The 13,810-nt window shown below is 43.9% G+C and overlaps 1 protein-coding gene across 3 annotated transcripts in view; it reads left to right on the top strand.

The window, feature by feature from the left end:
- The window catches only part of ero1a (endoplasmic reticulum oxidoreductase 1 alpha), a 46,602-nt gene that overhangs the window by 13,716 nt on the left and 19,076 nt on the right, over positions 1–13,810 (top strand). For 2 of the 3 annotated variants that reach the window (XM_046366367.1, XM_046366368.1), the window contains exons 6-16: positions 5,553–5,626; positions 5,910–6,030; positions 6,239–6,285; positions 8,037–8,045; positions 8,148–8,174; positions 8,548–8,640; positions 9,282–9,528; positions 10,153–10,222; positions 10,366–10,452; positions 10,649–10,785; positions 10,963–11,014. In XM_046366367.1, the coding sequence (XP_046222323.1) occupies positions 5,553–5,626; positions 5,910–6,030; positions 6,239–6,285; positions 8,037–8,045; positions 8,148–8,174; positions 8,548–8,640; positions 9,282–9,528; positions 10,153–10,222; positions 10,366–10,452; positions 10,649–10,785; positions 10,963–11,014 (964 nt within the window). Of the gene's footprint in view, positions 1–5,552; positions 5,627–5,909; positions 6,031–6,238; positions 6,286–8,036; positions 8,046–8,147; positions 8,175–8,547; positions 8,641–9,281; positions 9,529–10,152; positions 10,223–10,365; positions 10,453–10,648; positions 10,786–10,962; positions 13,329–13,810 lie in introns of those variants that run through there. The other variant, XM_046366369.1, reaches the window with a different exon arrangement.

Here is a 13,810-nt window from a genome sequence, read left to right as displayed (position 1 = left end):
TAATCTGTCCTATGTGATCTTTTCTGTAGCCTACAGACTTGGAGATAAAATGTATGATAATATGAATAAACGGACACTTTTTACATCATGCATCAGGTTTCTCGTTCAAATAGCCTAACTTAAATGGAGCTCTTCAAATAAAAAATGCGCTGGGCCTTATGAGTGATGCAGCGGTCTAAGGCACTGCATTGCAGTGCTTGAGCCATCAATACAGACCTGGGTTCGATCCCAGGATGTGTCACAACCGGCCGTGACCGGAAGTCCCTTAGGGCACCACACAATTGGCTCAGAGTTGTCTGGGTTGGGGGAGGGTTTGGCCAGGGGGTTTTACTTGCCTTATCGCGCTCTAGCAGCTCCTTGTGGCGGGCCGGGCGCCTGCAGGCTGACCTCCGGTCATCAGTTGAACGGTGTTTCCTCCGGCACATTGGTGCAGCTGGCTTCCTGGTTAAGCCGGCGGGTGTTAAGAAGCGCTGTTTGGCGGTCATGTTTCGGAGGACGCATGACTCGAACTTAGTCTCTCCAGACCATTAGGGAGTTGCAGCTATGAGACAAAATCGTAATTGGATTGCAATTGGATATTACAAAATTGGGGTGAAAAGTGGGTCAAATACAACCAAAGAAATAATAATAATGCGCTGACATGTTAACAATCAACATATTTTAAAACCAGGTCAAAGTAAAAAAAAAAAATATTTTTTATTTTTATTTCACCTTTATTTAACCAGGTAGGCTAGTTGAGAACAGGTTCTCATTTGCAACTGCGACCTGGCCAAGATAAAGCATAGCAGTGTGAACAGACAACACAGAGTTACACATGGAGTAAACAATTAACAAGTCAATAACACAGAGAAAAAAAGGGGAGTCTATATACAATGTGTGCAAAAGGCATGAGGAGGTAGGCAAATAATTACAATATTGCAGATTAACACTGGAGTGATAAATGATCAGATGATCATGTACAGGTAGAGATATTGGTGTGCAAAAGAGCAGAAAAGTAAATAAATAAAAACTGTGGGGATGAGGTAGGTGAAAATGGGTGTGCTATTTACCAATAGATTATGTACAGCTGCAGCGATCGGTTAGCTGCTCAGCTAGCTGATGTTTGAAGTTGGTGAGGGAGATATAAGTCTCCAACTTCAGCGATTTTTGCAATTCGTTCCAGTCACAGGCAGCAGAGTACTGGAACGAAAGGCGGCCGAATGAGGTGTTGGCTTTAGGGATGATCAATGAGATACACCTGCTGGAGCGCATGCTACGGATGGGTGTTGCCATCGTGACCAGTGAGCTGAGATAAGGCGGAGCTTTGCCTAGCATGGCCTTGTAGATGACCTGAAGCCAGTGGGTCTGGCGATGAATATGTAGCGAGGGCCAGCCGACTAGAGCATACAAGTCGCAGTGGTGGGTAGTATAAGGTGCTTTAGTGACAAAACTGATGGCACTGTGATAAACTGCATCCAGTTTGCTGAGTAGAGTGTTGGAAGCAATTTTGTAGATGACGTCGAGGATCGGTAGGATAGTCAGTTTTACTAGGGTAAGTTGGCAGCGTGAGTGAAGGAGGCTTTGTTGCGGAATAGAAAGCCGATTCTTGATTTGATTTTCGATTGGAGATGTTTGATATGGGTCTGGAAGGAGAGTTTGCAGTCTAGCCAGACACCTAGGTACTTATAGGTGTCCACATATTCAAGGTCGGAGCCATCTAGTGTGGTGATGCTAGTCGGGCATGCGGGTGCAGGCAGCGATCGGTTGAAAAGCATGCATTTGGTTTTACTAGCGTTTAAGAGCAGTTGGAGGCCACGGAAGGAGTGTTGTATGGCATTGAAGCTCGATTGGAGGTTAGATAGCACAGTGTCCAAGGACGGGCCGGAAGTATACAGAATGGTGTCGTCTGCGTAGAGGTGGATCAGGGAATCGCCCGCAGCAAGAGAAACATCATTGATATATACAGAGAAAAGAGTCGGCCCGAGAATTGAACCCTGTGGCACCCCCATAGAGACTGCCAGAGGACCGGACAACATGCCCTCCGATTTGACACACTGAACTCTGTCTGCAAAGTAATTGGTGAACCAGGCAAGGCAGTCATCTGAAAACCCGAGGCTACTGAGTCTGCCGATAAGAATATGGTGATTGACAGAGTCGAAAGCCTTGGCCAGGTCGATGAAGACGGCTGCACAGTACTGTCTTTTATCGATGGCGGTTATGATGTCGTTTAGTACCTTGAGTGTGGCTGAGGTGCACCCGTGACCGGCTCGGAAACCGGATTGCATAGCGGAGAAGGTACGGTGGGATTCGAGATGGTCAGTCACCTGTTTGTTGACTTGGCTTTCGAAGACCTTAGATAGGCAGGGCAGGATGGATATAGGTCTGTAACAGTTTGGGTCCAGGGTGTCACCCCCTTTGAAGAGGGGGATGACTGCGGCAGCTTTCCAGTCCTTGGGGATCTCAGACGATATGAAAGAGAGGTTGAACAGGCTGGTAATAGGGGTTGCGACAATGGCGGCGGATAGTTTCAGAAATAGAGGGTCCAGATTGTCAAGCCCAGCTGATTTATACGGGTCCAGGTTTTGCAGCTCTTTCAGAACATCTGCTATCTGGATTTGGGTAAAGGAGAACCTGGAGAGGCTTGGGCGAGGAGCTGCGGGGGGGCCGGGGCTGTTGGCCGAGGTAGGAGTAGCCAGGCGGAAGGCATGGCCAGCCGTTGAGAAATGCTTGTTAAAGTTTTCGATAATCATGGATTTGTCGGTGGTGACCGTGTTCCCTAGCCTCAGTGCAGTGGGCAGCTGGGAGGAGGTGCTCTTGTTCTCCATGGACTTCACAGTGTCCCAGAACTTTTTGGAGTTGGAGCTACAGGATGCAAACTTCTGCCTGAAGAAGCTGGCCTTAGCTTTCCTGACTGACTGCGTGTATTGGTTCCTGACTTCCCTGAACAGTTGCATATCGCGGGGACTGTTCGATGCTATTGCAGTCCGCCATAGGATGTTTTTGTGCTGGTCGAGGGCAGTCAGGTCTGGAGTGAACCAAGGGCTGTATCTGTTCTTAGTTCTGCATTTTTTTGAACGGAGCATGCTTATCTAAAATGGTGAGGAAGTTACTCTTAAAGAATGACCAGGCATCCTCAACTGACGGGATGAGGTCAGGATACCCGGGCCAGGTCGATTAGAAAGGCCTGCTCACAGAAGTGTTTTAGGGAGCGTTTGACAGTGATGAGAGGGTGGTCGTTTGACTGCGGCACCGTAGAGGATACAGGCAATGAGGCAGTGGTCGCTGAGATCCTGGTTGAAGACAGCGGAGGTGTATTTGGAGGGCCAGTTGGTCAGGATGACGTCTATGAGGGTGCCCTTGCTTACAGAGTTAGGGTTGTACCTGGTGGGTTCTTTGATGATTTGTGTGAGATTGAGGGCATCTAGCTTAGATTGTAGGACTGCCGGGGTGTTAAGCATATCCCAGTTTAGGTCACCTAGCAGAACAAACTCTGAAGCTAGATGGGAGCTGAGGGGGGTCGGTAGCAGGCGGCAACAGTGAGAGACTTATTTCTGGAGAGAGTAATTTTCAGAATTAGTAGTTCGAACTGTGTGGGTATGGACCTGGAAAGTATGACATTACTTTGCAGGCTATCTCTGCAGTAGACTGCAACTCCTCCCCCTTTAGCAGTTCTATCTTGACGGAAGATGTTATAGTTGGGTATGGAAATCTCTGAATTTTTGGTGGCCTTCCTGAGCCAGGATTCAGACACGGCAAGGACATCAGGGTTAGCAGAGTGTGCTAAAGCAGTGAGTAAAACAAACTTAGGGAGGAGGCTTCTGATGTTGACATGCATGAAACCAAGGCTTTTTCGATCACAGAAGTCAACAAATGAGGGTGCCTGGGGACATGCAGGGCCAGGCTTTACCTCCACATCACCCGCGGAACAGAGAAGGAGTAGTATGAGGGTGCGGCTAAGGGCTATCAAAACTGGTCGCCTAGAGCGTTGGGGACAGAGAATTAGAGGAGCAGGTTTCTGGGCATGGTAGAATATATTCAGGGCATAATGCGCAGACAGGGGTATGGTGGGGTGCGGGTATGGCGGAGGTAAGCCCAGGCACTGGGTGATGATGAGAGAGGTTTTATCTCTGGACATGCTGGTTGTAATGGGTGAGGTCACCGCATATGTTGGAGGAGGGACAAAGGAGGTATCAGGGGTATGAGGAGTGGGACTAGGGGCTCCATAGTGAACTAAAACAATGATAACTAACCTGAGCAACAGTATACAAGGCATATTGACATTTGAGAGAGACATACAGCGAGGCATACAGTAATCACAGGTGTTGAATTGGGAAAGCTAGCTAAAACAGTGGGTGAGACAACAGCTAATCGGCTAGCATAACAACAGCAGGTAAAATGGCATTGACTAGGCAACGGGGCCGACAGATAAAACAAACAAGCAGAATGGAGTACCGTGATTAATGGACAGTCCAGCGTGCATCAGCTATGTAGCCAAGTGATCAGAGTCCAGGGGCAGCGGTGGATGGGGCTGGGCTGGCGAGTGTTATCCAGGTTAAGAAAACTAACAATGACTAAGTAGCTGGTAGCTAAATAGCTTGTAGCTAGCTAGCTGGTAGGTAAATAGCTTGTAGCTAGCTGGTTAGCTTCTGGAGGTTCTTGGGTGTGTTCTGGGCTAAACAAGCTAAACAAGCTAGCAGTTAGCCTGCCGAGTTAGCAAGCAAGGAGATGCGAGGGCTAGTGAGTTAGCCTAGTGAGTTAGCCTTTGGAGGACGTTGCAATGGGGTGAGTCTGTTTATTCCTCTTCATGCGGTGACATCGATAGACCGGTCGTGGATCCGGGTATAGAAGCCCAGGAGTATGCTAGGAGCTCTGGCCGGGCTAGCTTCAAGCTACGTGGGTGGAAACGCTAGCCAGGAGTAATCAACCAGGGTTGCTGTTGACAATATGGAATGGATAATCAGGCTACTTACTACAACTGCTGTCCAGGAGTTTCATCCTGTGGGCAAATTGTCATGACCAGTGGGTTTCAAGTTTGTATCTGCACATTTTTGATGAGCGAAAAATAATCAACTTCTGCATTTCCCGCTGTGTAAACACATTGATTCTCAATGCAAATACGCTCAGGATAACTCCTGATAAAGTTGGGTAGCTGATATTCAGAGCTTAAATAGTTATTGTGATTAGTCACAGTAATCAGGACAAAGTAAGTCAATGCAACTGCCTGTTACAAATGGTAGTTCTACCACATGGATGGGCATTCATACAATTATATTGCGGGCCAACGCTGTAGGCTACACCCCAGTAAGCACAGACCGACATCGTTTTAACATAGATTCTGGACCATATCTGACCCAATCATCTTTTCAACTGTCATTCAGAACCAAAACGGAACCTGATTTCAACATCTGGACAATACGTATTTTGCTTGTTGGGACTATTGTAGTTTTGCAGAAAGCAGCTATTTGTTTTGTCTCTTCTAGGGCGGCAGAACGGCCAGGACCGGGCCTGATACTACTTCCATCTCTTGTGTTGGATCAATAACTTGACATCCCTGTGGTTGTTTCTCTGTGCAGTAAGGAGACCAGACAAGCCCTTCTGGAATGGAACAAGCATGATGACGAGGCAGAGCGATTCTGTGTGATTGATGGTAAGTAAGCCAACCATGTTCTCTTCTCAGTGAAGGATTTTGTCAAATTTAAATATTTTGAATGTTAAACTCGTCCAAATATCTGTGAAGGACAGCTAGACTTAACATTATTTGTGCCTGAGGCAACAGCCTTTCATTCAAGAGGGATGTTAAATCTTCCATCCTCTGAGCATCCTCTTGTGCTGTAGGCTACAGTATCCTGTAGTAGGCTGCAGTATGGTAGAATAGATGCAACAGACTCATCCTCTTTATGAAGGTTCATTCATACGCTGTTTATTCTAAGATGAGGAGTCTCCTGATTCCCAGTATGTGGATCTACTGCTAAATCCAGAGCGCTTCACTGGATACAAGGGGCCCGAGGCCTGGCAAATCTGGAACAGCATCTATGAGGAGAACTGCTTCAAGTAAGACTTGGTTAAACTTTATAATAACTTTCATGAATAAGTCATTATAAATGCTTTATGCATGTCATACATGCTTATGAGTTATAATGCTTATAAATGTTCATAAATGCTTCCCTTGGATGTGAATCAGTTGCCACTTAAACAATGAAATGGCATTGCAATTTAGATTTTGGATATTAACAGTAGGCTACAATATAATTTTCCTCAGACCATACACTGTGAAGCGACCACTAAATCCTATGGCATCTTACAGTGGTAAGTCCACCTGATTTACCCACTGTAGTAATTCCATAATCTTCAAATGCAATAATTAGCTTTAAAGAATAAATTCAAATTGATCTAAGTGTCAAGAATATACAGTATATACAGTGCCTTGTGAAAGTATTCGGCCCCAATGAACTTTGTGACCTTTTGCCACATTTCAGGCTTCAAACATAAAGATATAAAACTGTATTTTTTTGTGAAGAATCAACAACAAGTGGGACACAATCATGAAGTGGAACGACATTTATTGGATATTTCAAACTTTTTTAACAAATCAAAAACTGAAATATTGGGCATGCAAAATTATTCAGCCCCCTTAATTTAATACTTTGTAGCGCCACCTTTTGCTGCGATTACAGCTGTAAGTTGCTTGGGGTATGTCTCTATCAGTTTTGCACATCGAGAAACTGAATTTTTTTCCCATTCCTCCTTGCAAAACAGCTCGAGCTCAGTGAGGTTGGATGGAGAGCATTTGTGAACAGCAGTTTTCAGTTCTTTCCACAGATTCTCGATTGGATTCAGGTCTGGACTTTGACTTGGCCATTCTAACACCTGGATATGTTTATTTGTGAACCATTCCATTGTAGATTTTGCTTTATGTTTTGGATCATTGTCTTGTTGGAAGACAAATCTCCGTCCCAGTCTCAGGTCTTTTGCAGACTACATCAGGTTTTCTTCCAGAATGGTCCTGTATTTGGCTCCATCCGTCTTCCCATCAATTTTAACCATCTTCCCTGTCCCTGCTGAAGAAAAGCAGGCCCAAACCATGATGCTGCCACCACCATGTTTGACAGTGGGGATGGTGTGTTCAGGGTGATGAGCTGTGTTGCTATAACGCTAAACATAACGTTTTGCATTGTTGCCAAAAAGTTCAATTTTGGTTTAATCTGACCAGAGCACCTTCTTCCACATGTTTGGTGTGTCTCCCAGGTGGCTTGTGGCAAACTTTAAACAACACTTTTTATGGATATCTTTAAGAAATAGTTTTCTTCTTGCCACTTACATAAAGGCCAGATTTGTGCAATATACGACTGATTTTTGTCCTATGGACAGAGTGTCCCACCTCAGCTGTAGATCTCTGAAGTTCATCCAGAGTGATCATGGGCCTCTTGGCTGCATCTCTGATCAGTCTTCTCCTTGTATGAGCTGAAAGTTTAGAGGGACGGCCAGGTCTTGGTAGATTTGCAGTGGTCTGATACTCCTTCCATTTCAATATTATCGCTTGCACAGTGCTCCTTGGGATGTTTAAAGCTTGGGAAATCTTCACAACAGTATCTCGGACCTGCCTGGTGTGTTCCTTGTTCTTCATGATGCTCTCTGCGCTTTTAACGGACCTCTGAGACTATCACAGTGCAGGTGCATTGATACGGAGACTTGATTACACACAGGTGGATTGTATTTGTCATCATTAGTCATTTAGGTCAACATTGGATCATTCAGAGATCCTCACTGAACTTCTGGAGAGAGTTTGCTGCACTGAAAGTAAAGGGGCTGAATAATTTTGCACGCCCAATTTTTCAGTTTTTGATTTGTTAAAAAAGTTTGAAATATCCAATAAATGTCATTCCACTTCATGATTGTGTCCCACTTGTTGTTGATTCTTCACAAAAAAATCTTTATGTTTGAAGCCTGAAATGTGGCAAAAGGTCGCAAAGTTCAAGGGGGCCGAATACTTTCGCAAGGCACTGTATTTTGTATTGCAAGTTGCAAATAAAAAATCTTTTGTTTCTTTCCACCCACAGGAACTGATGGTAAGGATCATGTTTACAATTATAGTTTTTTTGGACCATGGAATGTTTGTTCGTTGAGCTCAATGAGTATCCCATAAAATTAATAATCTCATGTCTTTGCAGGGAAGACATTTTACAGTTGGCTGGATGGTAAGCAGTAAAACACTTGTAAGATTGACCAGGTAGCCTAGCAGTTAGAGAGGTTCAAATCCCAGAGCTGACAAGGTAAAAAATCTGCCAATGTGCCCCTGATCAAGGCACTTAACGCTAATTACTCTGGATAAGAGTGTCTGCTAAATTACTAAAATGTAAATCAATGACATCCACTCATTGTCCTATGAATATCTTGAAGCACAATTTCTGATACATATTTACCCCTTTCACACTATTGTTCTGTGCCGAGCTGTCTTGGTTACCGTGCTAGAAAAGGACAATGAGAAAATAAAATATTGGAGCCAGCACATGTTGCTAGGTTGACTGACCAATGAGCCTCAGTTGTCTATCATCCCCGATATCCTCCCAGGCCAGTGTGTGGAAAAGAGGGCTTTCTTTAGGCTCGTCTCTGGGCTCCATTCTAGCATCAACATACACCTGAGTGCCCGGTACCTCCTAGATGGTGAGTCTGTCTCTCTCTCTCTCTCACTCTCTCACACACACAGAGGAAGCTGGTTGGTACACTACATGACCAAAAGTATGTGGACACCTGCTTGTTGAGAATCTCATTACAAAATCATGGGCATTAATATGGAGTTGCCCCCCCTTTGCTGCTATAACAGCCTCTACTCGTCTTGGAAGACTTTCCACTAGATGTTGGAACATTGCTGCTGGGACTTGCTTCCACAGCCACAAGAGCATTAGTGAGGTTGGGCGATTTAAGCCTGGCTCGCAGTCGGTGTTCCAATTCATCCCAAAGATGTTCGATGGAGCTGCATGTTGCCCAGATTAACTGTTATGCCTATACCATATTTACTTTTCACCTCTTTATATCTGCAATGGGAATATGTATTAAAATATGTCCATTGATGAGGGGTGTATCAAAGAACCTGCACAGAAACATCTGCTAGCCCCAACCCCCTTCCCCTAGACAGATAGATCTGAGAGGATTGGACAAGATGTAAGCAAGCCTGTCAGAGAGCAAGGTGGCAATATACTCATTAAATCAAATCCTCTCAGATCTCTACGAGTGTCCAGGGGGTATGGGCCAGTGGTTGTTTCTGGACAGGGCCAAGGTCTCACCTCCTTCCTCCTCCCTCTCAGACAACTGGTTCCAGAAGAAGTGGGGTCACAATGTCTCTGAGTTCCAACAACGTTTCGATGCCCAACTGACCAACGGCGAGGGCCCAAAGAGGCTGCGCAACCTCTACTTCCTCTACCTGATCGAGCTGCGTGCCCTGGCCAAAGTTCTGCCTCTTCTCCAGCGCCCCTCCTTCCAGCTGTACACTGGCCAACCCACCCAGGACCGACAACACAAACGCGTGCTCCTAGAGCTCCTCCAGGTGGCCAAGTGAGTGTACTGCAGCCGAAGAATTACTGGGTCAATACAATTATGTTAAACACTAAACAGAATGTATAAATATGTATTTGGTCACGGTCCAGATGAATTAACAGTATATTGATACACCATGTTAAACAAACAAAGTCATACTGTAGCAGGGTTCACCATCTGGTGGACCGAATTTTGCCTACGGGTGTTTTTTTTGGCCCCCCAAGTTTTCTGAGGAAAGACTAACATTTTTGTAACATTTTTGTTGGACGTAAGACTTTAAAAACAACAGGAAATCAGTTTCAAGTGATTTTCATTCAAGAAATCTGTTCCCAAGTGTTCTCACGCATAATCGAGACACATGATCATATACAAATGTAAGCAAGGTTTGAAATGAAACGCAGCTGAATCTAGTTGATGATAAATGTACTATATTCATGCAGTCTTCATAAGCACTCCATATATGCTTCATAAATAATGTATATGCATATTACATCAAATCAAACATATTTATATAGCCCGTCTTACATCAGCTGATATTTCAAAGTGCTGCATAAAAGCTATATATATGCCAAGCTGATGTACTCTAAAAGGTACCTGCTTGTGTTGTATCATCACAGTGAAAAACTCTTTAACAACCCTCAGGTCTTTCCCTTTGCACTTTGACGAGACGTCTCTGTTTGCTGGGAATAAGGAGGAAGCTACCAATCTCAAGGTAAGTATGCTATAGGCCTACAGTATAGTACTCTTAGAAAACATTGAACTCTATGGGCGTTATGTAGTCATGTGTTGAACTACTAAACCACTATCTGTGCTTCTCTTTCTGTTGTAATTTCTCTTTCTTTTCATTGACATCAGGAGGATTTCAGGCTGACCTTCCGCAACATCTCCAGGATCATGGACTGTGTTGGCTGCTTTAAGTGCAGGCTCTGGGGCAAACTACAGGCGAGTGAACAGGAGAGTCCTCTTAACTCTTTGTGTGTGTGATATTTGACTGCTCAGACATTTTATTTTGGTGATACAAAGATCTACTTTAGTTAGTGAGGTAATATTGTATTGTAGACACCTTGACCAATGTAGAGGGATTGAGGTAACTTAGGTTGTTATGAATAATATAAGTATACACTCTCACTCCATGCAGACTCAGGGGTTAGGCACAGCCCTGAAGATCTTGTTTTCCGAGCGACAGATCGAGGCTCTGCCCAAATCCAGCAGCGCCCGGCTCACTTTCCAGCTCAGTCGCCAAGAGATAGTGTCTCTCCTCAATGCCTTTGGAAGGTACACTAGTTCCTGGCATAGAATTAGATATACTAGAAAAGACATGCCAGTTCAAATCAACATGAAATCTATATGACCCCCACTTCTTTTAACTTTCAACCACTCTTAACTCTACTCAAACCCATTTCACACAGGTACTTCATTGTGTAAATAAAAGGTTTACATTTTGTTTTTCAGGATTTCAACCAGCATCAGAGAGTTGGAGAACTTCCGATCACTGCTGTCTAAGGTCCGGTAGCCTGAACCCACACGTCCCTACAGAGAGCCACATACCCACAAAAGAATGACCAGGCTGATTAGAAATGATTCAAAATACAACAGCATGTAGCTGGGGTATTTGGGGCTGCTGAAAGACACAAGTGAAAGTCCTGACAAGTGACTTACAAGGGATCTAACTAAACAAACAAAGGAACATGGGCCGTAGCCAATCCCCTTTGAGCTACTTGCCAATAAGGGTGTTTTCACACAGTTTTGATCTACAGTTCGAATCAGAGTTTGAGTATTTGTTACATCAAATAACACAGTTTAATTGCAGAATGTTCTGTTGGACCGCAACTTCTGGTATTCTTCAGTTCACGAAAAGAAATAGCTAGCCAGCTACTAAACCCTGTTGCCTAAAGCTAACGCTATAAGCAGCCAGCTAGCTTCATGATGCTAGACCAGACCGGGTTGTGTTGTGAAGCTAGCCACAATAACGATTAGGCACACTAGTGGAATTTGCGGTTTGCCTTTTTGAAAGTGATACAGAAGGTTACAATTGGTGGAATCCTGCCTTATTTAGACTATATAATGTCAAACAAGGTTGGAATGGGAAGCAATGAAATGGGATACCAGTCTACTTGGTGACACCCACAGTACACAACTGTGAAGAGTTTACACAAATATTAGCATTGTAGCTCTTATCGTGGGACTGTGACTGAAATCACCTCCCCAGTCAGCCTATAGTGTGTATTGACATTCATATTGCACTGTACAGCTTTACCCAAGGAGTGGGGATCAATGAAATGGGGTATCAGTCTACTCAATACCCAATATATTTTTTCCCAATGTCCTCAAGAGTTATCAGACTTGTTTTTCCTCTGGAATAGTGTTCAATACACACAGGTTGACAATAAATGTAGCTCAATTCACAGTTCTTTCAGAATCCCACAATAAGAGCAACGACAGTAATGTTCTCTGGGTGTCACTGAGTAGACTGATACTCCATGTCATTGATCCACAGTCCATAGGTAAGCCTAGTGGTTACAGTGTTGGGCCAGTAACCGATTCCCTAAGCTACAAAGGTAAAAAATCTGTCGTTCTGCCCCTGAACAAGGCAGTTAACCCACTGTTCCTAGGCCATCCTCACTTGCCTAGTTAAATAAAGGTTATATATATTTTTATTTTTATGCTGTACAGTGAAATAAGTATGCCCCTAATGCAATTCTAAATTGCAATTATATCCTAAATCCAGTGTGAATTAAACATATGAAATGAACAAAAGACAATCTAACATTTCAACCTCGTTAAACATGATCTATTAAATTATGTCATAATTCTACTATTTGTATTAATTTGCATCACTGTCAATTACACTTTTATTTTGAAGGCTAATCGCAAAGTCCACTATTGTGGCTAGCTTCACATAGATGGGCCTGACCACCGTTAATCAAATAAGAACAGTCTTATAAATTAGGGTTATTTTAATGACCCCAAGCTAGCTAGCTAACTCTAGCTACTGAAACAGATTGTCGTTTTGCTATGTTTTTGAGGAAGAACATTGTTTGCATCCATGAGCTAGCCAGCTATTTTTATGACCAGCACTGTAGGTGCGCGAGACAACTTTACCAGCATCATAGCATACGTATCGATTAATCATTGTGACATATGAGTGATAGTGTAATAACTACGTACACAAATTATGAACGCGTTAAATGTATGTGACGTGAAGTCATATTCAGGTCCTGATTGGTCAACAAGCTTATTTGACACGTCAAATAGTATTATTTGACACGTCAAATAGTATTATTTGACGTGTATCTTTTTTTGACACGCAAAGACCCAAACGGTGTTCCATAGTATAGCCCTCTCCACTAATCTGCATCGGATGCGCTCATAAATGCGCTGCTACTCAGAGAATGTTTCAGAAATACAAAGTTATGATGCTGCGTGGATTTCATCAAATGGTCGCAGTCAAACAACCATTAATACTGCGCGACTCTGGTTATTTTCCTGTGTTTGGTCTGGACTGCGTTCTCGCCTGCAGCGAACCGCACCACGGTACAAATTGAATCGGGAAAAACCGCTCCAAAACAATTGGGTGTGAAAGCCCCCTTAGATACTGCACCGTTTTGCTTCCAGTACTTTTTCACAAAGTCCTGGACGCTGTTGGGTTTATTGGCGAGTGGTTGACTACGTTATCCTCAAACATTTTTGCACACTACATATGTAAAACGCGTTGACAATTGATATGTGTACACTCCTCAGGGCTTTTCTATGTAAGGCAACTGAATGTAATGAGATATTTTCTATGAGGGAAAAAGTAAACATTGGCATGTCCTACATCATCTACATAAAGAGTGCCCACCCTTTGTGAGGGAAAATATAATACACACATGAAAGTGGCACACATCTCTTATTGCTGTAAGAGTAAGTAGCTTTGTCTGTGTCAGAAAGGCCCCTATCTCCTATAGCAGCTTGATGAACAAGTACACCCACTGGTCCAGACACTAGTCTATTACGGGCCTTATGCGGAGTACCAAGTAGAGAGCCATCAGGTCCTATTTCTTGAGACTCTGGGATGCTGGCCTTCTTGGCAGAGTTGCAAGGGAAAAGCCATATCTCAGACTGGCCAATAAAAAGAAAAGATTAAGATGGGCAAAAGAACACAGACACTGGACAGGGGAACTCTGTTTAGAAGGCCAGCATCCTGGAGTCGCCTCTTCACTTTTGACGTTGAGACTGGTGTTTTGCGGGTACTATTTAATGAAGCTGCCAGTTGAGGACTTGTGAGGTGTCTGTTTCTCAAATTAGATACTCTAATGTA

This window comes from Oncorhynchus gorbuscha, linkage group LG10 (genome assembly GCF_021184085.1).
Source record: "Oncorhynchus gorbuscha isolate QuinsamMale2020 ecotype Even-year linkage group LG10, OgorEven_v1.0, whole genome shotgun sequence".
Taxonomy (NCBI): Eukaryota; Metazoa; Chordata; class Actinopteri; order Salmoniformes; family Salmonidae; genus Oncorhynchus; species Oncorhynchus gorbuscha.
The sequence above is the reverse complement of the archived record's forward strand: the minus strand, read 5'-3'. Positions and strand labels throughout refer to the sequence as shown.